We start from the raw sequence: 15,695 nt of genomic DNA, 5'->3' as shown, positions 1-15,695 counted from the left end.
CTAAAATAACTTGCCACCGCGAAGTCATTGTCTGACATTCTTCAATTAATTATTGATGATTTGGTGATTGTTTGACGAAATTGACAGAGCGAATTCGGTAGGGAATAGCTTTAATTTATTAGTGAATTTATGGACTTGTGAAGGTGGTCAGTGGAAAAAGTGGAATCAATTGATTTTTACGGAAAGAATCAAACTATTTCAAACATGCCAGCTACATCAACACATAAAATTATTACAACTCTGGGATTTATATCTATTTTGCATGCGGCGTATTCAGCAGCCCAACGTAAGTATTTTAATTAATAAATGTAATTTTATTTTGCGATGTTTTTTTAGTTCATTGCGGATTTATTGAATGGATGAATTATTTATTCTTTAGATCGATCGTACTTGAGGATAACTGAGCAGGAATTCACGACTTTACCAGTCGATGTGAGTAATTGGAAAAATGGTTATTTACTCTAATTGTGAAATTAGATATTTAAGGAATATTCATCAGTGATGAAATTAATCATTTGGCAATTAGTATAGCATTTAGATGGAAGAAAAAAATAACAATCGTTCCTGTGATTTCTAGATATTGATCCAAGGCATTCTCAGCCTCTTCATCGTGATGTACGGAGTTCTGTATATCGCCGGGGACTTTAAGGAGATCCGTGCTATCGTGGAGCTCGAGAACAAATCGTGGGAGAGCACTAGAAACCTTCCATCATTCCAAATATTCCATCACCGAGGAAGATGTCTTTCTCCAGACTATGTACCTCCCTACTAACGTTTAGTATTTAAAGTTATTAAAAACAAATCAACAGTTTGATGGAAAATTATGGGAGACCTTCAATTAGCGACTAATTACCAAATTCCCTCCGAAAAAAAATAACGGCAATGTTGTAATCGTAAGAAGACATTTTAATGAAAAAAAAATCTGCCAATTTTCGTTACAATAGTTATGCATGAAGATATAAAATAAAAATTAAGATATTCACTCGAATCACTTCTTCTGCTTCTTCTTCTCGGCTTCCGCCTCCTTCTCCTTTTCTATCTCAACGACGTATTCACCTATCGTGTCGCTGTCCAGCATCTGGACAGACTGACCTCTACGCATTATTGCGATCTCTAAATTTTTCTGTCCAGACGTCACCACCTCCAAGAGTGCTCTGATGGCCAGCTTTATCGAGCCCCTCTCAGTCGATACCTCCTCTGGAGTGTAGTACTTCTCCAGAAATTCTTTGACAGTTTTTGCGGCACGTCCAGTAGCATTTGCCTGATAGAAACAGATGAAAATATAACTTGCAATAAATTAATCCATTCATGTCCAGAAATATTCTAGGAATTAAAGGTGAAGTCATTGGAACACACTATGAATTTACATACCTTCCATTCGTGATAAATGCCTGATGGTTCAGTCTGGTATAAATGTGGGCTTCCATCATAGTCAAAACCAGCTAACAAACAGGAAATACCAAAGGGACGCCTGCCATTGCTCTGAGTGTACTTTTGCTTTAAACCTAAAGGGAAGGGGAATCACAGTCAATTAAATTCACAGTTAATTATATTTATGTATCAAAAGGTTGAAAATCTCACCAGCAATGTAACGAGTTATGTACTCCAACGTAACAGGATCTTCAACGGTGAGTTTATGGCTCTGACACTCGATCTGTGCACGGTTTATCAGAACTCTGGCATCGGCAGTGAGACCTAATTGTCCGAATAAATAGTCGATTATTTAATTGAACTAATTGGTTCAAAAAAAATAAACAATTGTTCTGTATTGTTCTTGATCTGAATTCCTTTCGTGAGAGGAAATGTTTACTTAACTCAATTCGTATATTATAAAAACATACCAGCGAACGCCATGACAACATGATCATCAAGAAGGCAGATTTTCCGGACAGTCCTCTCCTCCTGGAGTTTAGCCACCGATTTCTTCTCAACCCCGAGCACCACAATATCCTGGCCCCTCACCCCAACCTACAAAAGTCCCAAAGAACTTTACAAATCCGTCAATGTTCAATTAACCCTGAAAGGGAAGAGAAAGCCCTTTTCCCAGTAATCTCAGAAACTTGACATGAAGGGCTTCATGAAAACAAATTTGAACTAGAAATACCCTCACCTACACCATGGGGGCATTCTTAACGTCTCCCGATTCTCTCATCCTAATTAATTAATTTAACGGCGTTTTAATTTATTGAAGGACAAAATCAATCGACGAAAAGTGTTAACGAAAGAAAATTCCAGGAGTAAACAACAGGTTAGGTTCTCCAAATAATTCAACTCACCGCAGTAGATCCCTTTCGGACAGCCTCCTGGGCGTACTCCACCTGCAGAAGATGACCATCGGGAGAGAAAACAGTGATAGCACGGTCGTACCTTGCAGACATTATCGAGAGTTAATGAAAAATACGGAAAATGAGTAAAATGACTCGACCGTTTTTCTTGCTCCGGCGTTTGACTGGCCTCAGGGGTTAGCTGAGACGTTTGGCAACTCATACAGGACTAGTGGCGCCTCTCAGATGATGTATTTTCAGAGGTTCAACGTGTGAATAAACATCATTTTCAACAGAAAAATTGTTGCACTGGTTGAACTCCAACAAAGGGTGAGGTATTTAATAACAACTTCTTAATAATTTCTGGATTTATTTCAAGTTTGTGATTTTTTATTGTAATTCGCTGAGCAAGTATTAAAAGCTGTGGAAATTGTTTATGGTTTTTACTCGAATAAATTAATCATTCACAATGTTCTCCCTTGATCCAGACTCATGTCGGGCTCCCAGGATGTGATCCTAAGTTACCATGACGTCCTCATTCGTAAAAAGGATTTTGAAACTCTGGAAAACGACTGTTGGCTAAACGACATCATCATCGGCTTCTTCTTCGACTACCTTGAGCGTGAGAAAACCAAATCTTCTTCTAAGAAGATCGTCTTTTCGAGTCCTGAACTGACCCAGCTCTTGAAGCTTATGAATGTCGACGATTATTCCGCCATCTTAAATTCCAGGATATCTCCGACAACTGATTTTGTGTTCTTTCCTGTGAACAACTGCAACGACAGGGAGGATCCAGGTGGGGCCCATTGGAGCCTCCTAGTTTATTCCAAATACGAGGAGTCATGTTTCCACTTAGACTCCTGTGGAGGCTCTAATGGGGCCGACGCCAGGAGATTCTCCCGGAAAATCCTGAAATTTTTGACAGGAGGGAAAGGAAAGGGATTTTTCGAGGTTGCGTGCCCTCAGCAGGGCAATTCTTACGACTGTGGAATATTCGTGCTCTGTTTTGCTGAACATATTTTGGGATCTTTAGTAGCAGGGGTTGAAGGGGTGGGAGGATGTGATTTCCAGGGAGTGGAGGGCGAGGTGAAGGGCGCGAGAAAGAGGATTATGAAGTTGATCAAGGAATTAAGAGGGAGAGATGGCGAATGAGATAAATGTTGAAGAAGGATGGGTTTGTTGTACTTTTCGTTTGGGAATAAAAGTTATGCATTCGTCGTTTTGAAAATTTTTTGTCAGTACAACGGTATGTCCTCCATGAAACAAGTATACTTTTCTCTCATTATCCAAGTACAGAGAAAATACCAGAGCTATCAAGATGGTGGCGACATTCTCCGAGTTCGTTTAAATTTTCTAAAAATCTCTCAAGGATGGCAATTCCCTGGGCTTCTCCTTTCAAATTTCCCGCGCAAAGCGGCCCCTGTTGCTTGTCACTGAATTTTTCTTTATTTCCTTTTTTCCACGCACCTGGTCTCCCCCATGAACTTTTCCACCCTCAGTCCTTAGCGAGTAGTCAATAAGAGAAGGTCAAGTTAATGTCACGACTGAGTGGAGTTTAGTTGAAAAAAATAATGGGGAGAAGTGTGTTCAATATCCGTGCCTTAATCATAGAATTAAAATAATTTCAAATAACCAGTTTAAAAAGGGACACAACAATAAATGCACCGAAGCAGACAATTGAAAGTTTAGAAATTCAGGGAGCGTGACCTTGACATGTGCATCAATGGAAACTGAATTTTTTATAATCAAAAAGTACAAATAATCCTCAAAAGAATAGTGAAACAATAAAAGGAGACAACTTAGGAGTGGAGATCCGATAAATGTGAACTTGATTAAAATTTATAAAATATAAACTGTTCAACGATGCATTAATAACTGAGATGTTCAATAATAAATGTTTGTTGTTAATGAAGCTACAAATTAATGAATAAACGGAAGCAAAGGATATTGGTGATAAATAGAAGAAATTCATGAATAATCAAAAATCAATTTTAAGAATACTCAAATGCAAATGATTTCTACGATGACAATCTATAATAAAAGATCGATATATATGTGTAAAAAACTATAAAAGAACCACGATTTACCAAATAATAGAAACAATCAGACTTTAACGAGACTAATGCAAAAATAAGACTTAAAAATGGAATAAAATTTTTGGTTGCAGTTTTCATGTCCAAGAATACATTGAAAAAACCCGTCTAATTAAGCTTAATTAAACATAAAAAGAGAATATCAAACCAAATCATCAAGAAACAAAAAAAACAAGAATTTTCCCGGAAATATTTCAATTTGTGCTCCTAAATCTCTCTTCCCAGAGCTGCCTCGCCTGGGCCAACACTTCTGGAACGCTGAAAATGTAAACCTCCCTTCCTGCGTCCCCTCCTCTAGAAATGTTATCTCTCACTCCACCACCGCTGAGCCTTCCACGCCTCTGCACGACGCATCTGATCCTCACCCTCTTCTCCCTTCCGGACATTAAATGTCAATTAAAATGGCTCCTGCTCTCTCAAAACCGGCGTGACTACGAAAAGAAATCCTCAGCCCTTCTCCAGCGGCTCCAGAAAAAATTATCCCTGTTGCACTTGCCTCTGCCCGTATACACTTCCCTCCTTTTCTCTCTCCACTTAATGACTCAGAAGCTCGTTCGGTACCTAAAACCGATCACCTGGAGTCTGCAGAAGGCTTCCTTGACCCCGCCAACTGTTTCTCCGCGACCTATTCCCCAGCTATCCACCACTCGGCCCATCAATCCTTCCTCCTGCCCCCCTATTCGCCAGTTTTATCCTTCAATAACCCCCTCCCGGTCGTTAGATGTTGCCACCAACCCCACTATTCCCCAAATACACCCCGCGATCCCTTTTCGACCCATTAATCCTCCTGTGCATACCTTAAAGCCCTCTTTTGAACCTCCAACGATCGAGACCCATGTGGAGAACTTCATAAACAACCTCCAATGGACACAAGATGGTACCATAAACTTAGCACGGACCTTCGAAATTCTCCATAATCTCGACAAATTACCGCAGACCCCAACAATTTATTCAGAACTCTTCAACCTCTGCCTAGAGGACTGTATTGACGACATCTGGACTCTCTCGCCGACTCCAGTGGGCCTGAAACAATTTTTAAATAAACTCAACGATGATCTCTCGATTCATAAAAATGAGATCATTCCCGCGTACTTCGTGTACAGGTACTACAACAAAATGGACGAGTTACTCTTGGTTGTTCAGCGGCTACTGGACACAAAAGTCTACCAGCGAGAGAAGAGTTATCACCGATGCTGTCGACACCTGATCACCATCGAGGAGAACATGTTTAGATTCGCTGTATTCAACGGAAATTTAGATGGTGTTAAATACTTCTGGAGCAAGTTGACGGATCAAGAGAGAGGTCGGAACCTGTTGAAGATGTTGGAGGTGTCGCTGATGTCCGCGGGGAGCAGGAACGGGTGGATCGCACCACTCAGGATGCAGGAGTATGAGGAGCATGCGGAGATATCGATCTTCCTCCTGAGTCAAGTTGATCAAGACCATTTGCCGGATCTGTTCAATCCTCTGGAGAAAAAACGAGACTTCCTGATGGTCCTAGGGGCTTTTGTCGATTTTCCGTGGCACGAGTCCTTTATCTGGACTGTGGAGAAGAACTTTCATCTTCTGGATGCTGAGAGCTTCAACTTCATTACCGCTGGAACGCTCTATAAAGCATGGAAGCACTTTGAGTTATTTGGGGTCTCTATTATGGAGAATATCTACTTCAGTTATTTCCGGAGAATCTGGGAGAAGAGCTCGATTGAACTACGAAAGAGCTACGGTGTAAACTATTGGAGGATCTTTTTTCTGCTGGGGAAATTGAAGGAGTTGGAGGTGGTGAAGGAGATCTACCGGGAGGAGAGTCTCAAAGCGAGAATGAGAGGAGCACTGGACGAAGGGGACAGGTGGTTCAGAGTGTTCTATAAGAGGGACTCCATGGGGTTTTGGTGGTGGTTCGAGGAGGAAGTACTCAACGGTGATGGTGAAAAGAGGAGATTTAGGGGAATGATTTGCGAGATACTGATGGACAAGGAGAAGGACGATTTGTGGCAGGAGTACAAAGACAGGGGGGAAGGTAAGGGGAAAAAAAAGGATAACAAAAATAAGAAGTGATTCTAGCAGATCTATTTTGAAGATCTTAGCAAATAGTTTTGGATTTACGTTCGTGTAAACGAAAAAGAGAAAGTCGAGGAATTTGTGGGATAACGGGGGGTTTGCAAAGGTTAATTTCCAAATGGGAACTTTGACGGCGCATTTTTGGATGTTGCTTACTCAAGATTATAATGTTAATGTTAAAAATATAATGTGAGTGTTGAAATATGCCTCATGTTAGTGTAAGTACAAAATCTATTGGAAGATCGAAATGTTTAGAGTAAGACGCGAAATTTTTTATGTGTAGCTTTTCTAAGGATTGTTATTGTAGTTTCCCCGATGGACAGTTTAATAAAATATCAGTGGAAGTTATAAGTTTTGTAAAATGGTTGTAGTCCCTTTATCAATCTCCATTGGTAGCAGCACAATAACAACCATTTCATCATTAAAACAAACGATCACTAGTTAACTACGCATTGCATTTTTAGAATTAATTGTCTAATACTTTCGGAATAAAATTCTGTTAAAATTTCAATAAAAACTATAGTGGATTTGAAATAATTTTTGAATTATCTTATGAATTAAGTTCTTCAGAGAAGCAAAGTCAAAATTGTCCCCCATTTTTTCATTAAGTTGTTACTTGTCATTTTCTGGAGATGTCAACCCTTCTGTTTTACCGACAGTCCATCAAGTTCCACCAGCCATCGATAATCCCTTCCTTCTTCGTATTCAACAAAAATTTTGAGAAATTCCTGAGAACACCATTTTGCTATCACAAAAATTGAAACGAAAATTTACAAATCACGAATAATTCATGGGGACTCAACAATTCCCCTAACAACCACCACAACTTGACCCTCACAACGTTGTTTACTTCACCACCGCAAGGGTTACCGACGCCAGCGCACAACAATTTCAACAAAACAGAATTTTCATTCCCATTTTCATGAGTGTTTTGTCTCTCTCTCAGCAGTCATGTCCCTGTCGTTGCCACGGTGTGTCGTGACTCCCAAGTGCCAGACGATATTTACGTAGAGTTTAATAATTTATCGAAGACACCAATGAGTGCAGAGACAGAATAGAGGCGAGCAAAACACAATAGAACAGACGAGTAAGTGAGTGAACCTTTTATTCGATTGCGTGATTTTTTGTGCCACAATTTTCCATAAAATCCGGACTTTTTCGGCTTTTCCACAGTTAATGCCAACTACAGACGTCACGTGACAATTATCGGTAAGTGTTGCATGTGCTCTATCTAGTTCAGTGAGTGATAGCGACGATAATGACCGGTGGAATGATCTGATTGTCAGGAATTTTGACGTACAGAATTTTAAACCATTTCGACTGCTTTTTAATGCGTCTGCATTTGGATTTTTCACTGTTTATCATATTTCGGCTGTTGCAGATTATTTTATCAATAACTTGCGATGGACAGAATTGCGAAGAATAGGAAAGAATACGTTAATTGATTCAAAATTTCACCTGAGGTTGAAGTTTGGCATTTTCTTTAATGGACCAGTATCTTTCGAGTGAGTGGATTTAGAAGGAAAAATCATAAAATATTTTTTGTCGAGAATTTCGCAAGGGACAAACAAAATTTTGTGACATTTTATGACGGAGGCAGTTGTGGTTCAGGTATGTGACAATTAACGATTACGAAAAGATTCATATCCAGAAAAATTGAATTATGCATTCGCAAATATTGCTGAATTGTGACTTGAAATTTTGAACCATCTGTTTTATGATTCTTGAGATGTTTAGATCATTTTATTCATTATTTTTTACTGAATGGAAATGTTAGGAATGAAAAAGATACCTGAATTGCCTCAGTTTTCTAGGTAAAATTTATGTTAAATGTTGAACGCGTCTGCTGATATACCTGACATTAAATATGGAATAATTGTTATCATGTCGCTGCTTCACACGGAAATAAATCCTTAAAAATATATTTGTAGCGAGCGAATGCCCCATCACGTGACAATACAGTATTCTCAAGGTCGACAAACGTTAAAAAATATTATAACGGAGTTAACTCCGTTATTTAATAATTCAGCTCCCTTTTTCGTGGGAAAAAAAATTGTGGAAAATCGAAAAAATTCTGAATAATCTATGAGCGAATGAAAGGCCTGTCCATGCATAATGACTCCCGAGGTCTTGAACCTTTCCAAAAAAATCTAGGCCATTTGTATCCCTCTCCGTATGTTTAGAAAATACTGTGAGGACAGTAGAGCTTTGTAACCGATAATCTTTCCCGAAAAACCTACATTTATCTTTTTATATTCCACGTCACTACACTGGTTTCATTGTCTTCGCCACAATCAGCATAATGATGAGTCGTGATAACCCGATTTTCCACCCAGTATTTTTACTCGATTGCTATCAGCTAAAAAGGTCATGAAAAATTCAAAAGAAGAAATAATGCAAATGCTGAATATTTTTTTATCGCAATGTAACATCTGGAAATAGCCACTGTGGTAGCACACGATCGATGCACACATTTTCTAGGGATAATACTCCCCTTTCACCCCAGAACCCGATAATCAATGCATTTTCCTGTCGCGTCTATTCCCATCTGTTCTATTTTGATCTCAAGACCATTACAAACCATTTAGTTCAATAAAATTCTAGTTTTTGTGAAGGGAGAATGTGCTTCCGTGTTTTGTTAATAGATAATTACACTGTAGATGCTTCTATTTTACTTTCACTGATGTAGTCACTGTAAAACCCATGGAATAATTGGTGGCATGAAATCGTGCGGTAATTCTGGAGATTCGATCGGTTAACTGACCTGCGTCGTCTCCAGCGGATCGATGTGTCCTCGACCCTAAGTGAAATTTTACATCTTGAAGAGTGGATCAATTGAGGTGTTCGCTGTGAGGGGAGTAACCGATTAGTAAGCTGGAAGCCTCGTGTTTCGCGTTGAGTAAGAGCATTATGCAACTAGGAAAGTTGTCCGGGAATAGTGAGTGAGAGAGTTATTCAATTCGTCGAGGGCCGATTTGATTGAAAGTTCCAAGAGCAATAGGAGTTGTTTTGAAGTTCATGTGATAAAAATTAATAAAATGTCTTTTGTATTTTCCAGGCTAAAATGGTCCGCCAGGGACTAGAACGCAGTCCTAGTTCATCATCCCTGCGCTCAGGGTCCGTTACAACGCCAACATCTGGGATCCGTGCACTCGTGACATCTCCGACGAGTCCTACCTCACCTCTCTCACCAGGATTAAATGGCACATCTAAGAGTGCGGAGTTCACCTCGCCAACCTCTCCCAATGACTCTCGCATCCCCCGACCATCCCCAAGTGCTTTGCGTCGTTCAGCGAGCATGCGCGTACGTGGTGAACGCGTGTATCATCATCACACACGCATTGGAACACTTGGCTCGAGTACAATTCAGGGGTATCAGAGGCACAGCGGTGGATTGCCACAGTATCAACCGGATTTATTTCCCGCAATCACGGAGAATGGAGTTGATTCACCCAGACACCGATCGCTCGTGAGTTTTTGTTCAGTTTGTGAAGATTTTATAATATATGTGGCATTTTATCGACGTAAATTGGGCCTTTGCGCCGGTGTGGATAAGTAGTTGTTTAAATATTGTGCAATGTTGGGTACAAAAAGAATTACTGAATATCGGTATTACACCCCCGTCTTCAGCTCGTTCTATAAACCTGACAACCTTCAAAAACTGATTTTCTGCGCTCGTTAACAAAAACATTGTTCAATTTTTTTGTGCGGTTATTGTTTACTAATAATAATTTATGTGTACTTATGTGTCTGTGAAGCAGGTGATGCTTTGAATATATTTGAACTTTAGTTTTTATAAGATAGATTCCCTGGAATCTGGAGAAACGAAATTCTTTACGACTCGGGATTTATTCGGCTCTTGTCTTGTTATATCTTCAAAAGTTCTAGAGAATTAGCTTTTTATTTACAAGACCATTAACGATATCTCCATAAAACCTGTTCCGCCTTGGACTTCTACTGAAAATTCATGAACCTGGAGAACTGGAGCAAATCGATACCACCCAGAACTCTTCGTCTTGCGTACCTGTTGCCTCTCACCCCCTTACCAACCTTGTCCAGAAATTCTCAGAGGACAACGATTTTTCCAAATTTTTAACACCATCTTCACACCGTCTTCAGTTGCTCCACTTGAAGGGGAGCAACTGAGAAATATTCCCAGCTAACCAAAGACAAGCGAAATTACCCATTGCTCTTCCGATTCTTCGGTTCAAATTGCGTTTCGAGCTGTTATAAAGAATAGGCGGCGAAGTCGTGCCAATATCACGTCTCTTCTAAGCTCTCGATGCGGGTGGGGATTGAAGACATTGATGGAAGCTTTCCGAGAAATTCTCTATATATTTTTTCAAATTTTTCATCTAAATTTTGGTGGCCTGAAGTGGCATTTGCGGAGCTGGAATAGAAACACCCTGACCTTTGTATACTGATGCGTCGGCGCAGGTACCCCCTCTTTTTTTATTTTACTCTCCTACCCTAGGTTCTACTCAGTGTTTACGGCATCCTCCGTTGACCTCTATTCTACTAGACACAGTGGCCTAATTATCAAAAAAAATAAGAAAAACAAACTATAATCACGGAAAGAGTGAAGACAATGTCAATCCTATTTTTCTCATGAATTTCGAGTTTTTCAAGCGATTCGTTATATTTTAACGGGTGGGTGTGATTTGTGGGGCTTCATGGAAAACTCAGGACCGATTTGTGAGTGTCCAGATGTCGGATCTACGCGGAAGTGATCCGAGCGATGGGAGGAATGCGCGCAGTTGTCCCTCAGTAAGTTTAAACAAATCATGATAAAAACATGACCGAGTAAAGAATGGTAAAGGCTCGCAGCGTTACTCTAGTATGCAAATTACGAGATTATCAAATGCAAGCCATAAAAGGCAATCATTTTCAATTTTTTAATTAAATTTCGAGGGACTGATAAAAGTACATTTATGAATTCACCGTTCCATCGGTCCGTGAAAGGCCCAGTTTTTCACGGAGAAAGCTATGCGCGGCTTCGGAGAAGCCCTTTAATTTCATTTTGTACTTGGCATTTACTCACGAATTAAATCCTCACTCTTCCTCCAGAGCCTATCACTGACACCAGCAAGGCCGCGTCCCCATCACGCGGCGGATTCCACCCTCACGAACGACGACAGTGACCTAGACAGTGTAAAGAGTTACGGCAGTGCATGCAGTACAGCAAGTGCCTGCGATCACGCACACTTCGCTCTAAATGGCACAACCTGGTCTGGACGTAGCCGAAAATATGTGGTTCACTGCTCCAATCAAAGTGGGGACGGTGGAGAGTACCTGACACCCACCCAGAGAGCGGCGAAGCAGATCAGAAGGTATGGAGGTGAAATCGGTTTGATCGTTGGCTGTCTTCAGTCATTATTTCACAGTTATTCTTCATCCCTAGGTACCAAACACTGCTCAATGATGCCAAGAAGGAGATTGACGAAAAGGACCGAGAAATTATGAGACTGACGAAGGAACTTGTTGAACTGAGACTCTACAAAGCCTCTCTGAACAGTCCTGATGAAAGGACTGACTCCAGCGACGCCCTGACTGTCAAGGAGAACAACCCTTTTTCACCCGAAAGTCCCTGTAAGGATCTTCCTGAAGAGAATGGAGAAAAGAGCCCCAAGTCCCCCGTAACTCCGGAGAAGAGAGTCGAGACTGATTTGACTCGCTCTCTAGCTGATTCTGGGCATTTTGAGAATGAGTCCGTTCACTCTAAGGAAAGCAGCGGGAGGATTTGTCAGGCGGAGAGGTTGAAGACAGTTGACGACAAGCGGGAGGGGAACGAGGAGGAGAGGAAGAGGATTGTGGGACTCTATGAAGGGAGAATTGAGGAGATGCACAGAAGACATGTAGATGAAGTGCAGGAGATTAAGCAGAAACATAATGAAAAGGTTGAAAGTCTACTAAATCAATTGCAAGATGTGAATACTCGTTACTGTGAACTACGTCCGTCCATGGATGCGGCTTTGGGGAGGGTGAAAGAGCTTGAAGAAGAATTAGAGAATACGAAGACACAACTGAATGAGCAAATGACCCTTTTGAATGAACAGGAGGAGAGGAATAAGCAAATGTACCTGAAAATGTATGCCAAAGGACAGGAGGCGGCTCGGTTGGAACAGGCAGATCAGGTGAGTTGTCAATTTCATTGGATCGCTAAAAAATGATTTTTGCCATATAATATTTTGTATGCTTCACAACTACGTCAATTTATGAAAATCAATTCAGAACTAAGTTTTATGGATTCATAAAAAGTGGTTTTACGCCCTTTTTTGCAAAAGTGTTGAGATTTCGGATGTGTAATTTCGTTAATCTCTTCATTCTTTAGATATTTGAACACGCCCAGCAAGATCCACCCAAAATAACTGTAGCTGAATTATTACAACAACTAAGTGTTACTCAAGCCGAATTGGAGAACATCAAGGTGAGTTATCCATTCATTTTTCTCACGCTTTAATGGCAAAACGAGTAAAAAATCTAAATAAACTCGTTGCTTTATGGACTTGCAAGTTGTAACAACAGACGAATGAATTGAAAAAAAAATTAATTGCTTACTGAGATTTGCCTTTCAAATCATTACAAAGATAATTGGATAATTAATGAGTGGGAAGACAGTGTGAATGGGATGGAATGTTTTCTTAAATATCGCAAAACGATTTTGGGCGTGTTCTAGTCCAGTCTCATATTCTGCTTCTTCTGATTCACATAAATAATTATTAACTTAACAAAGTCTTCACGATCACAAGAAAACCCCAAAGTTGTGTGTCACGAGCTCTCGACTAACGAATTCTCTCCCTTTTTTTTCTTTCTTTGGTCGCCGCTTGAAAATTTCCAGGGTACAAGCTACTTGCCACAACTTCATCTTTCAGCAGATCGTAGCCAATGTTTATTAAGCGCTCAGGAGGCTGTTTCTCTCTGGGTCCTTGCCACACGTAAGGTCGGTATTCCAGGAGCAATAAAAGAGCATCAAAAGAGCCAAATTCCGTGAAACCAAAGATTCCTTTGCTATTTTCATCCACCCCTTAAAATTGATCATCAAAAAGCCTGGGAAAACTTTGGATTCGATACCCTGGTCATGAATTACTGGAGAGGATTAAAAGTAATGGGCAATATGGGGGAATTTAGTCATAAATATCCCTGGATAAAATATGTATAGAGAATACTTTATGCCACCTGACCCACTTCTGCCCCGTTAACTCTTTTATCCACCTCAAAATGAAGAAAGTAACGATGAATGAATATTTTGTGCTTCGGAATTATGACCAGGGTTTCAAATCGGGAATCTCCCTGGCTTTCTGATGAGTCCAGGGTGAATGCAAGAATTAGTTTCCGAGTTGTTTTAATTGCAATTTATTTCATCGAAATTGCACGCAATTTGGCAATCAATCAATTGACTCCGCTATACCCTCACGTTTATGAGTTCCTTTGTATCTCATACCGTTGTATTATACTTTGATCAGGGAAATTGTTTTCTTTTGGAGTATGTTTAGAATCACGAATGTTGGGTTATGAGCATGAAATTTAATCTGTAGATTTTTTTTTTCAAGTCTCTGTGCGTACTATCATTGCCTCAGACAGCGTATTATACGAGCACACGGAAGAAACAGCCTCTCTTCAATTTTTTTTTCTCATTGTTATATTGATTAATTTAATGCTTCAGGCATTTCCTTGATATCATCATGATTGTCGTTGTTTTTGTATATTACTCATGGCTTTTGGTGTTTTCCGACGATTTTGCTTATGTGTCTTTATCCCATGACTGCTTATTTTAATTATTCATTAAACTTGTTAATTTCCTGATTTGCGTTTCGTTGTGATGACCGTTTAAACCATATTTATTAGATCGTAAAAAGTGAAGGAGTAAGAAAGCCGCAATTTTTGTCTGTATTTATTTTTATTGTTATCCCTGTAAATTGTTCTCGTTGTCATTTTTCATGGCTTTCGGTGTTTTTCAATGTTTTTTACGCTTCCTTCTATAAATCCTTCCGAATTCTTGATGAATAATTGTTTGTAATTTCCAATAATTGGACAATTGGAACCAAAAATCATGCGATTCGAAAATTCTTTTTCTTTGGCAATTTTGTCGTCACTGAAATGATTTTCAGAAAATCAATGCGTCAATTTTAATTGGACAAATCAATGTTCCTAGGCAATGTACCGAAGAATCGTCGAGTCAAGGAAGAAAGGAACTCTCGATCCTGAGATAACCCTTCAGTTCCTGAAATCCGCTATTTACTACTTCCTGACTGACAAGGAAAATCATCATGGCCACCTGAACGCCATTGAAAGTATCCTCGGCTTCAGTGACAACGAGAAACTCAATATCGATAAGATATATCGATCAACAAGAAAATAATCCGTCATTGTCACCTACAAACCCACCGACTCCCTCCATTTTTTTTCTAATTGCGAGAATTGTCTCACAAGACGAATCAATACAGCAATCGATTCCTTCAGCGGCTGCACATAAATTTTTATATCTAGAACACCCAAAGTGACCAACCATTGAAAATGGTCTCATCAGATACCCCGACAAATTTGCGTTTCCAAGCTCTGATTGCCAGCCTCTTTTGCCTAGTTAGTGCCTAGAAGTCTGTTGAAAGAACACTTTCAAGCCTTACAAACCATTTCGGCGGAATGTATAGAATTGAAGAGGCAAAATGGATTCATAACTCGGATTTCGAGTAGGAAACTTCTCCATATCTTTCACGAGCCCACTCGCCAGTTCTGGAACTTTTATAGTACTCAAGAATTAAAGACGAAAGATAAGGAGGAAATTACAAAAATTGGGAGGAGATAATTAATTTGTTATTCTGATGATAAAAAAATTGCTAAGGGTTGTGTAATTTTGCTTACTGTGACGCCTCTCCTTCAAGTGTATTACAATGACCAGGGCTTTTCAATGGACTGACTACAATTGGAAATTGTGAGGGAAGCGCTTAAGTGATGAGAAGACAAATGAAATTCTATGTTTTGATGTTTTTTTTGTTGTGAATGTACAGTAGTTCAATTTATTTAATTAATTACTCGTAATTAAACACTTCCCCCAGATGATTCATTGTTGACTTTATTTTTTGTTATCAGCCTATCAATTGACTAATTATGCAGTTAATAATTCAGTCAATTGACAAATTCCTAAATTATGTTGTTTAATTTCGTAAAATAAATTTTTCATCGAATTTCTAGGGATACAAACCCTCTTGTAATTTATTACTTAATAGTATTCAATCGTCTACTGGATAGTCTGATTGACAATTTTATCAGTAGATTTTTAAGT

The 15,695-nt window shown here is 39.5% G+C and overlaps 4 protein-coding genes across 15 annotated transcripts; 3 read left to right on the top strand and 1 right to left on the bottom strand.

The window, feature by feature from the left end:
- Nucleotides 1-5: 5 nt before the first annotated feature.
- LOC135160232 (ER membrane protein complex subunit 5) lies at nt 6-988 on the top strand. The gene is made up of 3 exons (XM_064116563.1): nt 6-286; nt 380-432; nt 578-988. The coding sequence occupies exons 1-3, from the start codon at nt 205-207 to the stop codon at nt 770-772; spliced, it is 330 nt and encodes a 109-aa protein (XP_063972633.1). The 5' UTR covers nt 6-204; the 3' UTR covers nt 773-988.
- LOC135160220 (proteasome subunit alpha type-7-1) lies at nt 886-2,417 on the bottom strand. Its single transcript, XM_064116544.1, has 5 exons — nt 2,277-2,417; nt 1,842-1,968; nt 1,582-1,695; nt 1,372-1,505; nt 886-1,261 (listed from the first exon to the last, which is right to left on the bottom strand). The coding sequence occupies exons 1-5, from the start codon at nt 2,376-2,378 to the stop codon at nt 989-991; spliced, it is 750 nt and encodes a 249-aa protein (XP_063972614.1). The 5' UTR covers nt 2,379-2,417; the 3' UTR covers nt 886-988.
- Nucleotides 2,418-2,454: 37 nt separating this feature from the next.
- LOC135160223 (sentrin-specific protease 8) lies at nt 2,455-3,492 on the top strand. 2 transcript variants are annotated; one of them, XM_064116548.1, is made up of 2 exons: nt 2,455-2,594; nt 2,753-3,492. In XM_064116548.1, exon 2 carries the CDS (start codon nt 2,757-2,759, stop codon nt 3,414-3,416), a length of 660 nt encoding a protein of 219 aa, XP_063972618.1. In that variant the 5' UTR covers nt 2,455-2,594; nt 2,753-2,756; the 3' UTR covers nt 3,417-3,492. The 2 variants fall into 2 exon arrangements, with proteins under 2 accessions (XP_063972618.1, XP_063972619.1); XM_064116549.1 differs by having other exon boundaries at nt 2,458-2,599.
- Nucleotides 3,493-3,645: 153 nt separating this feature from the next.
- On the top strand, nt 3,646-15,469 carry LOC135160202 (protein quick-to-court). Of its 11 annotated transcripts, none has more exons than XM_064116497.1 (9): nt 7,342-7,502; nt 7,589-7,624; nt 7,797-8,026; nt 9,474-9,884; nt 11,483-11,745; nt 11,817-12,549; nt 12,747-12,842; nt 13,254-13,355; nt 14,568-15,469. In XM_064116497.1, exons 3-9 carry the CDS (start codon nt 8,003-8,005, stop codon nt 14,772-14,774), a joined length of 1,836 nt encoding a protein of 611 aa, XP_063972567.1. In that variant the 5' UTR covers nt 7,342-7,502; nt 7,589-7,624; nt 7,797-8,002; the 3' UTR covers nt 14,775-15,469. The 11 variants fall into 11 exon arrangements, 10 of the variants coding, with proteins under 10 accessions (XP_063972567.1, XP_063972568.1, XP_063972570.1 ...); XM_064116498.1 differs by having other exon boundaries at nt 7,342-7,506; XM_064116500.1 differs by lacking the exon at nt 7,589-7,624.
- The last annotated feature ends 226 nt before the right edge of the window (nt 15,470-15,695 follow it).

The sequence above is a fragment of the Diachasmimorpha longicaudata genome, chromosome 3 (genome assembly GCF_034640455.1).
Source record: "Diachasmimorpha longicaudata isolate KC_UGA_2023 chromosome 3, iyDiaLong2, whole genome shotgun sequence".
NCBI lineage: Eukaryota > Metazoa > Arthropoda > Insecta > Hymenoptera > Braconidae > Diachasmimorpha > Diachasmimorpha longicaudata.
The sequence above is the reverse complement of the archived record's forward strand: the minus strand, read 5'-3'. Positions and strand labels throughout refer to the sequence as shown.